Source organism: Littorina saxatilis, linkage group LG1 (genome assembly GCF_037325665.1).
Source record: "Littorina saxatilis isolate snail1 linkage group LG1, US_GU_Lsax_2.0, whole genome shotgun sequence".
Lineage (NCBI taxonomy): Eukaryota > Metazoa > Mollusca > Gastropoda > Littorinimorpha > Littorinidae > Littorina > Littorina saxatilis.
The window spans coordinates 78,499,802-78,514,775 of record NC_090245.1 but is presented as its reverse complement, the minus strand read 5'-3'; the positions used below and the strand labels follow the sequence as shown (position 1 = coordinate 78,514,775).

At 45.2% G+C, this 14,974-nt stretch overlaps 1 protein-coding gene across 1 annotated transcript; it reads right to left on the bottom strand.

The window, feature by feature from the left end:
• Nucleotides 1–3,215: 3,215 nt before the first annotated feature.
• LOC138980410 (ribitol 5-phosphate transferase FKRP-like) lies at nucleotides 3,216–14,868 on the bottom strand. The gene is made up of 2 exons (XM_070353281.1): nucleotides 14,751–14,868; nucleotides 3,216–5,311 (listed from the first exon to the last, which is right to left on the bottom strand). The coding sequence occupies exon 2, from the start codon at nucleotides 5,309–5,311 to the stop codon at nucleotides 3,791–3,793; it is 1,521 nt and encodes a 506-aa protein (XP_070209382.1). The 5' UTR covers nucleotides 14,751–14,868; the 3' UTR covers nucleotides 3,216–3,790.
• Between the last annotated feature and the right edge of the window lie 106 nt (nucleotides 14,869–14,974).

Here is a 14,974-nt window from a genome sequence, read left to right as displayed (position 1 = left end):
ATGGATATATATGTGTATATCCCATGACCTCCCTTCTTTGTCTCTGTTACTTCAGTATGGGTATATATGTTGTATTTTTATAGCTCAATAAATACATCATGGACTCCAAAAAATATATGATAGTGCAGATTCCGATTTGGGCAAAGGACTACTTTCCTCCCGACCTTTGACCTCGCTCGCGCCGAACAATGTGACACATTTGTATGAAGTTCTAAAATCGTATTGCACGGCTCAGAAAACCGTATCAGTTGCACGCAAAAATGAATCTCAGAACTGATCTGATGTATGAGATGCAATAAGCAAAAGTTTCTTTCATTATGAAAGCAATGCAGGTCGAAAAAAACGAACATTCAACTTACAAGATAACCAGATGCTAGCGAACCAAAACAAAAACACGAGTACCCTCCCCTTGCATCGTTAGCAGACGACTTTTGAGAATCTGTCGGTAGTGTGTTTTGCCGGTGTGCGCCTTCAGCTATCAAACATCGGCTGTTTCACGTGTTTTGCGAGCAAGTCTACTCTTTTGCCTGGCTCTGCAGTAAGTCCACATATTTTTCCGTAATCCAGTCATATTCCTTCAAAATGCAATCAATCGGCGGTGACAGACGTGTCGGTCGCGTTTTCCTCTCACCCATACCAGTTTAAGTTCATCCATGCAAACACACTCGCAGATACATTTCAAATAGGGAGCAAATGGTTAAATCTAAACCTACATATTTGTTCCCTAAGATTTGCTTCTCTGTCAATAAGCCTAATTACACACGTTCGAGAAAAACAACGTGGAATCAATTCTGAATCGAGTAAGCCAAATGGGTCCCAAACCCGTTTCGCCCGTTCTGCCGACCTGAAACGCAAAACAAAAGAATTGTGCGCTTCAACTAAACTAATTTCTATTCGACTTCATTACTTTCTTGCAACTTATGAACCTTTACTTAAAGCTTTTAAATGGTCTGAAAGTAGTGTTACCGCGTACTTATCGATGCACTCATTCGTTTTATTTTTTCAGCGACGGTCACTTAGTTTAAGGTTGCAAAAGGGCTAAGTCTCGCTGGCAACAGTTTTACCCTGCACAGATCGCAACAGTGCCGCTAGTAGTCTACACTTTGTGTTTGATGGTAGAATGGGATATACAGATTACAAAACTCGTGGTTTTTTACATGGCTTGTATTTCAGTCAAGACCCAGCGGGAATATCAATCGAGAGACACTCGCCAGAGGCTCGTGTCTCCCGATGATATTCATCCGCTGGGTCTTGACTGAAATACAAGCCATATAAAAAACCACTCGTGTTGTAACCTATACACACACAGTCACTATGTACATTGCATCTGTTCTCATTCGGCCGCTTAATAAAGCCACTTCTGGACTGACGAAAAATGGCTTTAATAAGCGGCGGATTTATTAACCGGGGGTCCAGGAATACGTCATTTTCGAAAAAAAACCACCTTCTCTTTCGTCATTTACACTTGTTTGAATCTAAGCAAAACTTCACGAAGGATGTTGAACTTTTGTTTTAATTATGTACATGTACGTGTACTTTGATCACTTCGGTACATCAATAATTTCACTATCACCGTCACGAATCATTACTCGGCAGAGAAGAACGATTTTATGAGTGTTTGTTTGTTGGTCGTCTTCCACATCAGAACAAGATAATGTGAGTTTTAGTCACAAAATACGTGATTTCTCTGAGAAAACTGGCTTTAATAAGCGGCGGGTTGGTTTTATTAACCGGCTTTTTCTAATACATAAGATATAGTGATAAATCCGGACCGTCTGAAATCGGCTTTTATAAGCGGCTGGCTCTATTAACCGCGGTTTTATTAAGCGGCGTCCACTGTAATAACATAATAGGAAAACTGCTACATTTTAATTATCAGGGTTCCCCGTGCGAGATCCCAGACACTGGTTGATATGCACCGTGGCGAGATGGTACCGAGATACAGAGGAACCTGGATGGAGAACCCTCCAACCAGATAAACCCAGACCTCTACGAAACCGGTAACCTGTATCCCTGTACCCCATATTTCCCTTCCTTTCCATCACCCCATACTTGACAAGAATCGCTGGCGAGCAAACGGGAATCAAGGCCGCAGCGCAAGGAAAAAACCCTGAGATAGTATTCTTGGCCATATATATGAATGAGTATCAATGTGATGGATGACTGATTTAATGAGATATAAACAATGCAGAACTAGAAAATTGGTGTTGGTTGTTTTGTTCGTGTGAACGCCACCTTCTGGAGTCTTTTGTGTTGCACACCCTTTTTCTAGTCCTGATTACATGATTATGTATGTGTGACTGAAGCGTTAAATGAATGCCTGTTGATTGAAAATGTATGGCACACGCTTGAGACCACTTACAACAAACACTCGCATACATACTCTAGGAAGACGCAAAAGTAAAGCGAGATAAAAAATTAAATAATTTTAAAAAAACACTGAAATACAAAAGAAGAAATTCCGGGATCATTTCATTTTCACCTTCAGAATAAAAGAAAAAAGAAACGTAAATTGTTGGGACGTTTAATTTGACATAACAAAACAAAACGTTCACAAATATGTCTACCCAACGGTCTTAAGTGCACAGGCAAACAATAAGTAGACAAAACTTAGCTTGACGAAATGTGCGGCCGCTTGCTAGGAAATCGCAAGCGAATTTAGCGGCCGCATATTTCGTCAAGTTAAGTTTTGTTTTTCCCACACATACACACTTTTAACACAAACATGCATAAATTACATATTGCACATTATATGGAACAAAATAATGGAAGCCCTTAGCACACTCTCACACACATGTATACTTGCACAGGATGGTTCATACCGTGGAGTTTGATGAGAGTAGAAACACTGTGCATTTAATACATGTCGTACATAACCTTCAAAACTGTATGAATGTTAAAAACACCAGACACGCACACACTCCCTTAAAATTCATTTTCATTCAGACATATATATATGTGAGTGCATTCATTTTTATTCAGACATGTGAGCACACACACAAACAATCTTGCTTCCTGTTTTGTCATTGTCTTGTATCTCTGCCTACTATAGTAGTAGTAGTACTAAGCTTATGCTTTCAATGCAAAGCCTTCAAATACCTGAAGGTCTTTCACTCCTAAGAAAAAAAGATAGAAAGACTATGCAAGGGTCATGAATGCATTGTTCTTGACATTAGTCTGAAACTCCAATCACCATCCTCTTTCCCTCTCCCCCCCCCCCCCCCCCCCCCCAAAAAAAAAAGGATTGCTTAAAATGAAAGCAGGCAAACTTGTTATCAAAATGTCCTCCAAAATCACTTTCCTCATGCTTGCCTAGGTTTGTAGTTCAATAAAAAAACAACAACAACAAATAATTATAAGGTACCGTATTTTCTGGACTATAAGGCGCTTTGTTATATAGGGTGCAACCCAAATAAAGGAAAAAAAGAAAAAGAAATGAAGACAGAGAGAGAAGAGTTGCCAGCAGATGATGTGGATGACAACAATGTGGTCACGTAAAAATGTCCGATTTAAATTCTCGAAGCCGGTGAAATTTCCTGAAGTCCCTATTCATGTTGATGAGGTCAGGACATTTGTCCGATTCAACAAACATGTTAGCATCATCCCTGCTGCAGATAGCTAGAAAGAGAGGATGGCAAGTCTGTTGTGACAGGATCCATTTAGCATTTTCCAAATCATAGTTCCTTATAACTATACATTCAGGATCTCGGCGCAAACTTTCAGCATGGGAAGAAACTAATGATAATATTGACATGCGCTATATGCACTTTCAATCACAAAACCTCCATGATCACTGCACTCTTTTGAAGTTTGGAAAGCGGGACTGTTCTATTACACCTTTCCCAAATTTAAACTCCAGAAACTCTCTCACATTATTAGGTGCACTGGCCATGATTCCAACAAAGGAAATTTTAGTCAAAGGTTTCAAAAAGCGCTCTGGGAACTCTGTGTCCTGTCTATGAGTTTTGAACCAAGTATCCTTGGTCATCGTGCCATCCTTGGAATAAAATGGATGCAAGTCTACATGTAAGTGATTATCTTCACTATACTGCACTCTGAAAAACTCTCCCTCTGTGGCTTTCTCCCACACAAAGCCTTCTTCATCAACATAACTACCTACTTTTGCGTCCTTCAAGTGAGGAGACTTCTCAATGTCTTCTCTGTATATCCCCACATCTACGTCATAATCCCAAAGAATTATGTCCTCATTTCTTGCAGCCCCGAGCAAGCTGCCACCTTCCAGCCAGTACCGCACTTTCTCCTTTTCAAGAATGCTGAACACGTGTCTGGTTGTTTCTCGTAAAGCTTTCAGACAACATGGAGGGGTCCACTTTCCTTCATACAAATACTCAGGCATGTCATCAATGATGGTACCGAAACATCGGGGAGTTGTCTTTGTGCAGCCATAGTAATCAGTTTTTCCATCTGAGTGAACCACAGCTTTTATTCCCCAGTGTTTATAAAAACTGGACAACCTCTCTTCTTCCAGACGCTTGTGCTTCCATTTGTTATGGGGTTCAGAGTAAAGGTCTTTTACCCTTGCCATCTGATATCGTTTAAAATATCGCACTCTCCACTGTCGCAGTTTGGCTTGGATGTAGAAAGCTTGTGCAAAGGGTCTTGCAAAAGGTTCAGCTAGAGAATGAAAGTCTTCTGTCAGCATGAACAGAGCTTGATCACCAGTCCACATGTCACAATGGTCAGAACTGTCATTAGCAAGCCCTAAAGTCATCTGCCATCGTTTTAAATCCACATCCATCGACATGCATTTTAATTGCTCTGTTCCCACTCCGATCGCAACTGCTCTGAACCTTCCTTTACTTCCGAGTGCAATGATTGCTGTCTGGAGATGCTTCCAGTGTTTGACTTTGGCTGTATCGGGGAGAACCAAAACATGCTTTGTCTTTATCATATGCACTGGGCGACTACTGGAATAGTTATGCATCAAGTTGGGGTTCAAGCTCACTATCTCCACATCCCACTTTTTATCCACTTGCAGTGGGGGATATGGAACTGTATCTCCCACGATGATGACTTTTGTTCCATTCAAGACTGTATACAGCTCCCTGATAGTCTCAACGACAGCATTGTCAAAAGACTCAAAATCTCTGATGATGACAGTGACACGCTGCCTTACAGACTCAGGGGAATGGGAAGCAGGTTCCTTCTGATGCTGCTGCTCTACTTGCCTGCCACTAACACTGAAGCTGCTGTCACTGATGTATTTATGTTGCTGAACTGCCATGAAGACTATGAAGAGGACGTTGACCGACAGAGCAACTAGAATCAATCGCCGTGTCCCAATCGCCATCTGCAGTGTAAGAAAAGAATTTTGCCAATTGCCGCCGGAATGCAAATCATGTAAATTATGCACAGTTGAAGAATATATAAGGATTACAAATAGGGAGTGGGGGGGGGGGGGGGGGGGGGGGAGTAAACCTTCACCGTGCTTCGTGGACAATTACCCAGAGCCTCATAAAATCGTTTTTATCTCTGAAACTATTTGGAATTTTTAATTGAGACTTCATGTAATCTCTAATCACCATACGACCTTCCCATTGCCCAACTTTTGAAAGATTATCTTTGTAAACAAACAAACGATGACGTAATTTGAACTACACAGTCCGGATGATGTGGGTCGTGGACGACCCATATGGAATTACGTAAGGAATTTTACGTTGTTTATCCTTATTCGGATGGTGTGGGTTGTGTACAACTCATACTCTGCAAAGAGGTGGCAAAACGTGTATCCCTATTCGGATGGCGTCGGTGGTGCAAGACCCATACTTTTTACGTTGAATCCTTCTTTAGAAAGTATGGGTCGTACATGACCCACCTCATCCGAATAAAAATAAATAACGTAAAATTCCTTACGTAATTCCATATGGGTCGTAGTGTAGTGACTAGTCCAACGCATGATCCGGTGAATGTTAAACATTCAATTCATAAACCTTAAAAAATGTTCTTCTTCATAAGGCCAAAAAGAATAGGTGTGGTTACGGTAACGTAGCCCCCAAAAATAGGGTAGGAAGGTAGGCAATCACTTTTTTTTCCTAATGTGTACAAATTAAACCTACTTGACACAATGGCAGGGAAATAAGTGTGCGACTCGGGCGCTTTCGCTTTCATTGCGTTTTCTGCACTCGTTTTCTTGTGTTTTTTTTGTGTTTTTTTTGACAAATGTAATAAAAAGTTATAGGGTCGGCCCCTAAAAATAGGGTAGGTCGGGTTACCGTAACCACACCTATTTTTTTTTTAGGCCTAAAATGCCGTTTAGTATTCACGCGTCAAACCAATCACGATACGGAAACCCAGTGTCAATCAATCAATATGAAGCTTATATAGCGCGTATTCCGTGGGTACAGTTCTAAGCGCTTGTCGAAGGGTTGTCAACACAGGACTAACAAAGAAACTAACATCTACAGACGGACACAAACCCTATCACACACTAGCAAACCCTGATAAAAATACAACAAACAACTGTTTAACAACAATGTACACATCAATAGCTAGGTCCAAACAAAATAATATCAAACACAAAGAAAACACCTCTCACAGAGCACAGCACAAGAATGTCTTTTGAGGCACAACACATCACTGTCGAACATGAAAGTCGCAGCCAGCTACGGGAAGAACTGAGTCTTCAACCTACTCTTGAACGCGTCAAGAGAGGGGCTCTGGCGAAGCTCAAGCAGCAGGGAGTTCCAGACGGAGGGGCCCGCGGAGGAAAATGCACGCTGACCAGCAGATGCGAGTTTCGAGCGAGGGATGTGAAGGCGGAGTGGGTCAGCAGCAGAACGAAGGGGACGGTCGGAGGGCTGGGTGTACAGGTCCAGGGAGGATTGAAGGTACTCGGGAGCATGAGTCGTTGAGACACTTGTAGACCAGAGTGGACAGTTTGTAGGAGATTCGGGTGTTGACAGGGAGCCAGTGCAAGGAGCGAAGTAGAGGGGTGATGTGGTCTCGCTTCGTTTTCCTCAACGTCAGCCTGGCAGCAGCGTTCTGGACTCATTGTAGGCCATGAATGGATGAGGCGGGGAGGCCAGCCAGAAGGGAGTTGCAGTAGTCCAGACGACTGAAGATGAGGGAGACAACCAGCTTGACACAGGCGTCGTGGGTGAGGTAGCGACGGAACGAGGCGATGCGTCGTAGGTGGAAAAAGCAGGTCTTGATGATGAAGGAGATGTGTGTCTGCATGGAGAGAGTGGAGTCGAGAAAGATGCCAAGGCTCTTGACAGCATGGGAGAATGGAACAGTCGCGTCATCCAGCTGGAGGTCGGTCACAGTGAGGGAAGCAATCTTCTGTCGTGTTCCAACGAGAAGGGCCTCTGTCTTCTCACTGTTCAGCTTCAACTTGTTCTCAGTCATCCAGTTCTTGATGTCAGTGAAACAACTGGAGATGGATCCCAGGAGATGGTCAACATCCTCCGGCTTGGCGCTGTTCTGGAGCTGCGTGTCATCGGCAAAGGAGTTGTAGTTCAAGCCGTGGCGTTCGATTACCAGGGAGAGGGGTTGGGTGTTGTTGTGTCCATGACCCTATTATTCCGATCGTATTCCGATCCATGTTTTATACATACTATTTAGTATATTGCACCCTGGGAGTCTTAGCACTTCCGCCCAGCACTCAACCACCATTCACAACCATGTGCCAAACCTGAATAAATATCAAACAAAACACACGAGCTGTGTTGATTCCCTGTTATCACTGATAGCGGACGAATGAAAGATATTACACTGGCGACGAGGATATCCGAGTGAGAACAATGGCTGCTGCTTTACCATCGTTTGAGAAGTTCAACGTTTTCTCTGACGAACAATCTGCCGGCGTCAGGTGGAGAAGGTGGGTAGCACGTTTCGAAAACTTACTCTGTGCGCTTGACATAACAACAGATGCTCGAAAGAAGGCATTGCTTCTCCATTTTTGTGGTGACGAAGTGTACAACATTGTAGAGTCTTTCAGCGAGGAGAAGAAAGGAGCTGGTGCTACGCGTCAGGTTGAAGGACGAGCAGTACCAAACGAGTATGTTACACTCAGAGACTCATTGACCGAGTACTTTACTCCCAAGAAAAACACTGCATACGAAGTGCTCCGGTTTCGAAAGTCGACTCAACTAGAGGGTGAATCGATAGATACATTCCACACCAGACTGCGAGCACTCGCATCTACATGTGAGTTCCACAACAATGATCAAGAGATACTCACTCAGATTCTACAGGGTTGTCACTCACAACGTCTAAGAAGACGAGCTCTGCGTGACAATTTTGACCTAGATCATCTGTTAGCAGAAGCTCGTGCTTTGGAACTTTCTGAGACTCGTGCTGTAGAAATTGAGGGATCAGTCAACGCGCTCTCTATCAACAAGCAGAGAAGATATTCTCAGAGTCGTGGATCACATCACTCTCGCAGTTCACAATCACACTCACAGTCCCACAAGGATGGTCACAAGGATGGTCACAAGGATTTCAAACGCACGCATAACACGGCTTCAAGCAGCAAGACATGCTTCTACTGTGGTGGACAGTTCCCACATAAAGCAGGATGTCCAGCGAAAGGGAAGACATGCAAACTCTGCGCGAAAGTCGGACATTTTGCACGTGTCTGCAAAAGCCAAAAGGTCAGACATGTGGTGGTGGAAGATATCACAGCTTCCAGAGAAGTTGGATGTGAGACGTCAAGCGACGAGTCAGTTTTTGCTGTAAAACAGAAGACAGCGATTCATAAGACACCGGTCGTCCATGCGACCATATGCGACACCCAGATACCTTTCATAGTCGACACAGGTGCGACAGTGAATGTTCTTTCCTGGAGCGTTTTCAGCAAATTACGCCCACAAGCAACACTTCACAATCCATGTCCGCTCATCTATGCATTTGGATCCAAGACACCACTTCCGATGAAAGGTTTCTTCATGACTGACATAACTTTTCGCCAAAAGAGCGTCAACGCCAAGATATACATAACGGATACAGAAGGTACCGGAAATCTCCTGAGTGCCGAGACAGCCCAGGCGCTGAAAATCATCCAGTTTGCTTTTTCGACAAGCTCGCCAAAGATCATCGCTGATGATTTTCCTTCACTGTTTAGTGATGGAGTCGGCAAAATCAAGGACGTGAAAGTGAAACTTCACATTGACCAGAACATTCAACCTGTGGCACAACAACATAGGCGCATTCCATTCCACGTGCGTAAAGATGTTGAAGCCGAACTGGAGAGATTGGAACGTCTCGACATCATTGAACAAGTGCAAGGCCCTACCCCATGGATCAGCCCAGTGGTTGTTGTTCCAAAGAAGACTGGAGGCGTGAGGGTATGCATCGACATGCGAGAAGCAAACAAGGCGATTTCGAGAGAAAAACACCCCATGCCAACAATGGATGATCTTGTAGCAGACCTCAATGGATCTACTGTCTTCTCAAAACTTGATATGAGAAACGCCTACCACCAGCTGGAACTTGAAGAGAACAGCAGGTACATCACAACGTTCACGACCCATGTTGGACTCAGAAGGTACAAGCGTCTACTTTTTGGTGTCAATGCGGCGTCAGAAATCTTTCAAAACACCATTGCTGGTCTACTCCAAGGCATCCCCGGCACAAGAAACTTGTCAGATGACATCATCATACATGGCAGAACACAACAAGATCATGACGAAAGTCTGCGAATAACTCTACAAAGACTTGAAGAGAACGGTGCCAGACTAAACAAGGAAAAGTGTGTCTTCTCTGTGAATGAACTGACTTTCTTCGGTCATAAGTTTGGCGAGAAAGGAGTGTCTGCAGATCCTGAGAAGGTGAAGACCATCACAAACACGTCCGCACCAGAAAATGTCAGTGAGGTGAGATCATTCCTCGGGATGACACAGTACATGTCAAGATTCATCCCCGGCTATGCTTCAATCACAGAACCCCTCAGGAAGCTGACAAGAAAAGAGACTGTGTGGAAATGGACAAAAGAAGAACAACAAGCGTTCGACAAGCTCAAACACTCCTTGACAAACACTCCTGTCATGTCGTACTTCAGCCAAACGGAAGACACAACAGTCTTGGTTGATGCTAGCCCCATTGGACTTGGAGCTATTCTGATGCAGAAGAACAAGGTCATCTGTTATGCCAGTCGAGCACTGACAGACACAGAACAACGCTACTCACAGACAGACCGAGAGATGTTGGCGGTTGTCTACGGAGTAGAACATTTTCACCTGTATCTTCATGGATCTTCATTCACTGTAGTCACCGATCACAAGCCGCTTCTTGGAATCATGCAAAGCCGGAAGCCGACAACAGCCAGAATTGAGCGGTGGAGGTTGCGACTGATGCCATACAACATGACCCTGATATATCGTCCAGGACGAGATGATCTAAATCCAGCAGACTACATCAGCCGCCACCCTCAAACGCCACCAAAACGGGAAAACGCTGGAGAAGAGTACATAAGGTACGTCACCAGAAACGCAATCCCCAAAGCAATGACAGTACAGGAAGTGAGAGATGCCACTCAACAGGATGACACGCTAGAAAACCTGATGTGTGCAGTTCAGTCAGGACGATGGGACTGCAACTTGACAGAATACGCCCGATTCAAAGATGAACTCTCTGTACATGATGGCGTGATACTACGAGGACACCGACTGATCATTCCCGCAAGTCTCCAACGAAAAGTCGTTGAGATTGCGCATCAGTCTCATCAAGGGATAGTCAAAACCAAGAAACTGATCAGAGAAAAGGTCTGGTTTCCAGGAATCGACAAGATGGTAGAAGAAATCGTGAAGACATGCATCCCGTGTCAAGCATCCTACCCTGGCCCATCTGTCCGAGAGCCCGTCATTCCTACCCCTCTTCCCTCAGAACCATGGGTTTCCATAGCAATTGATTTTGCTGGTCCATTCCCCACAGGTGATTACGTGATGGTTGTCACCGACGATTACAGCAGATACCCTGAAGCAGAAATCATCACGTCCACATCTGCTGAAGTTGTCATCGCGAAGCTGGACGAGATCTTTGCGAGGCAAGGTTTTCCCCAAACCGTAAAATCGGACAACGGTGCTCCGTTCCAGGGACAAGTGTTCTCCAACTACGCGTCCATGTGTGGTTTTAAGCACCGGAAGGTGACTCCCCTGTGGCCAGAGGCGAACGGCCAAGCTGAACGCTTCATAGAAACATTAAAAGCCAACATTCGAGCTTCAGAAGCAGAAAATCTGAACTGGAAAAAGCAACTCCAAATCTTCCTCCGTCTGTACCGAGGGACACCACACAGTGCAACACAGGTCTCTCCCTTTGAGGCGCTACATGGCCGCAAAATGAATATTGGCCTTCCCAACATTGCACCTGTCAACCCCACCCCTCTACATGCCCGACTTGCCCACAACGACAACGTCAGCAAGCAGAAGATGGCTTCATATGCCAATATCCACCGTCACACAAGTCCGTCACAACTCCAACCTGGTGATCGGGTGCTGGTGAAGCAGAGAAAGAAGAACACTCTCACAACCCCCTTCCATCCCCGTCCCTACACCATAATCCAGAAAAAGGGCAGCATGATCACTGCACAGCGTGGTGACCAACATCTCATCACCCGCAACTCGTCACACTTCAAGCAGGTCCAGCCTGGTCCCCTTCCTGAAGACGAGGATGAAGAAGAGGAGGAAGAAGACGCCCCGCCGTCCGTTGCTCCACCCTACACACCCTCCAGTGGACCACCACAGTATCTGCCATCTCCAGGAAGACGCCTGTCAACAACGCAGCCCGCTGCAGCAACGCCCTCGCCTGTCCGAGCTACACCATCGACAGCCGAGATGTCCGGCATTGCATCCAGGCCTGCCCGACAACGTCATGCACCTACACACTTAAAAGACTACGACTTGACCTAGACATAATTTGCTGACGATCATTTTCATGTGCTGACAATCATTATTTTCATTCTTATTTTCATTCATTCTCACTACAGTCTGAGTATTGACATACATATGACGACACAAGTGGACAGTGAACAGTATATGTGTGATTTAATTCTATCAGATATTCATGCACACAAGCACATGCAAACACACTGTGACACTGTAGAAGTTCCTGAAGTTTTATTCTCTGGACATTTGCGTTAAAGTTTTCAAGACAAAAAACGTGTTTAGCCTGTGGACATTTTCTACCGAAGAGGAAAAGAAAGAACTGTAATTTCACAAGAACAATATTTTTGAAACAAAGTGCTTTACAAGAACAATGTTTGTTTTTTTGAAAACTGTTAGTGTTACCTAAATTTCCGAAGACTTCTATCAAGTCAAGTGTTTGCTCAAACAAAAACAGAGTTAGAAAATTTGTCTGAGTATACCCAAATCTGCTTATGACCGGAATGCTCCATTTTTGTAAAATCCCAATTAACTTTGTAATCCTAAGTTGAGGAGGAATGTTGTGTCCATGACCCTATTATTCCGATCGTATTCCGATCCATGTTTTATACATACTATTTAGTATATTGCACCCTGGGAGTCTTAGCACTTCCGCCCAGCACTCAACCACCATTCACAACCATGTGCCAAACCTGAATAAATATCAAACAAAACACACGAGCTGTGTTGATTCCCTGTTATCACTGATAGCGGACGAATGAAAGATATTACAGGTGTACAGGGTGAAAAGGACAGGGCCGAGGACAGACCCTTGTGGGACGCCAAAGCGGACAGGGACAGGCTGAGAAGAGAACGAATCAGTGGTGACAGTCTGAGAGCGGTTCTGGAGGTAGTTCCGGAACCAAGAGAGGGCGGTGTCGTGAATGCCGAACGCGGAACTGAGGTGATCGACGAGTAGCTGATGGTCGATCGTGTCGAAGGCCGCGAAAAGGTCCAGCAGCACAAGGGCACAGACGAGACCGCTATCTGTTGCGTTCAGGAGGTCCGTGGTGATTCGCAGGAGCGCCGTCTCAGTGCTGTGGTGAGGGCGATACGCTGACTGGTACACTGGCATCAGCGAGTTCCGAGACAGGTGGGCGCTCAACTGCTCCAGGATGATACGCTCCAGAAGCTTGGAGAGGAAGGGCAGGTTGGACACAGGACGGTAGTTCTTCAACTCGTTGACGTCAAAGGCCGGGCTTCTTGATGAGTGGGCGGACAACGGCAGACTTGAAGCAGTCGGGAACGACGCCTGTGGCCAGGGAGATGTTGATGATATCTGTGATAGACGGCAGGAGCTTGTCCAGACACTTGGTGAAGAGGAAGCCTGGCAGAGTGTCTAGCTCGCAGGTCTTGATGGCCGTCTTGGTGATGAGTCGCTTGACGGGGGTTTGAGTGACGGGCTGAAAGCACGTGAGGGGGGAGCCGGAGAAGGAGGGTGAGGGTGGGGACGGGACGAAGGGCTGCTGATCGAGTGTTCTACGAAGCTTGTCAATCTTGTCCTTGAAGAACTCCGAGAATAACTCCGGGATATCTTGTGGTGGGTGAGCAGTGGGTAAGGGGGCAGTGGGGGAGGAGCCCAGAAGAGAGGACATGATGGAGAACAGCTCCCTGGATGATGAGGTGTTGGCGATGCGGTGCCATTAATGTACAACCGTTCAATGCTTGTAATTTATACAACTGCAAATGGCGGGTATTTATGTCAGAGACAGAGACAGAGTGGAGGGAGAGGGTAAGACTAAGAGAGAGACTCATGTCCCCTCCCCCCCATACTCCCCAACCTGTGAATTTTAATGGACTTTGGATGCTGGAAACGCTACTTTATTGGACTTGCGCAACATCCCATCAAGTGCCGAAATAATCACTACTGTTGATTGTGGGCAGTAATGGAAAGACAAGACAGAGAGGCTACCAGTAAGTTCGTCACACGGTAGATTCGTCACCTATGACGAAGTTACCGGCAGGGGTGGGCGGGTGTTTATGCAAAAGAGCTTATGCTTTCAGATGTTTGATTTGTGGGAGAGATTCAAGATTCACATTTTTTAGAGAGAGAGAGAGAGAGAGAGAGAGAGAGAGAGAGAGAGAGAGAGAGAGAGAGAGAGAGAGAGAGAGAGAGCGTTGTTATTTTAAAACCTGAGATCTACTCATTGTGCAGTTCTCAACTGAGCAGTTTTCAGACAACACAGTCCGAGTGTTGTTATTTTAAAACCCGAGATCTACTCATTGAGCAGTTCTCAACCCGAGATCTACTCATTGAGCAGTTCTCAACAGCCTGTAGTGTGAGAGAGAGAGAGAGAGAGAGAGAGAGAGAGAGAGAGAGAGAGAGAGAGAGAGAGAGAGAGAGAGAGAGAGAGACACGGACGTACATACACCCACATCCATCGCACGCACGCACACACTGACACGACACACACACGCACTGACAAACACTCACACACACCATCGCACATACACACACACTCACTAAAACACACACACACACACGCACGTACACACGCACAAACACTCACACACACCATCGCACACACACACACTCACTAACACACACACACACACACGACTTCAACCTCACTGTCAAGGAGGCAGAGAAACTCAATGTGAGCAGAGGGAGGGGTGGAAGGAGGTGGGAGAGAGAGAGAGAGAGAGAGAGAGAGAGAGAGAGAGAGAGAGACTGAGAGAGAGAGAGCCGTGCTCGGACTACTGTGGCGAAGTTACTGGGACCGGTGACGAATCTACCGTGTGACGAAGTTACTGGTAGCCGACAGAGAGATGCTCAGATGGAGAGACAGAGGAGGATGTTGATGTTACTATACTTCCGCATACTGCGAAATGACTGTATTCAAGAAACAATAAGACTTGAATGTTACTCACTTTTGAGATCTATCATCTAATACTGTTACATTATAGAGGCGCTTGTCACTATTTACTAGATGAACGATAGCTAATTCGGGGCCACCATCTCAAATGCGTCTTCTGCTGCGAGGGGGAGATTACTCTGACCAACCTGGTAATGCAAAAGATATAATCTCATAATCAGAAATGCCTCAGAGTAACGTCTGTGTTTCCCATCCTATGATTATTTAGTTCAGTTTTTT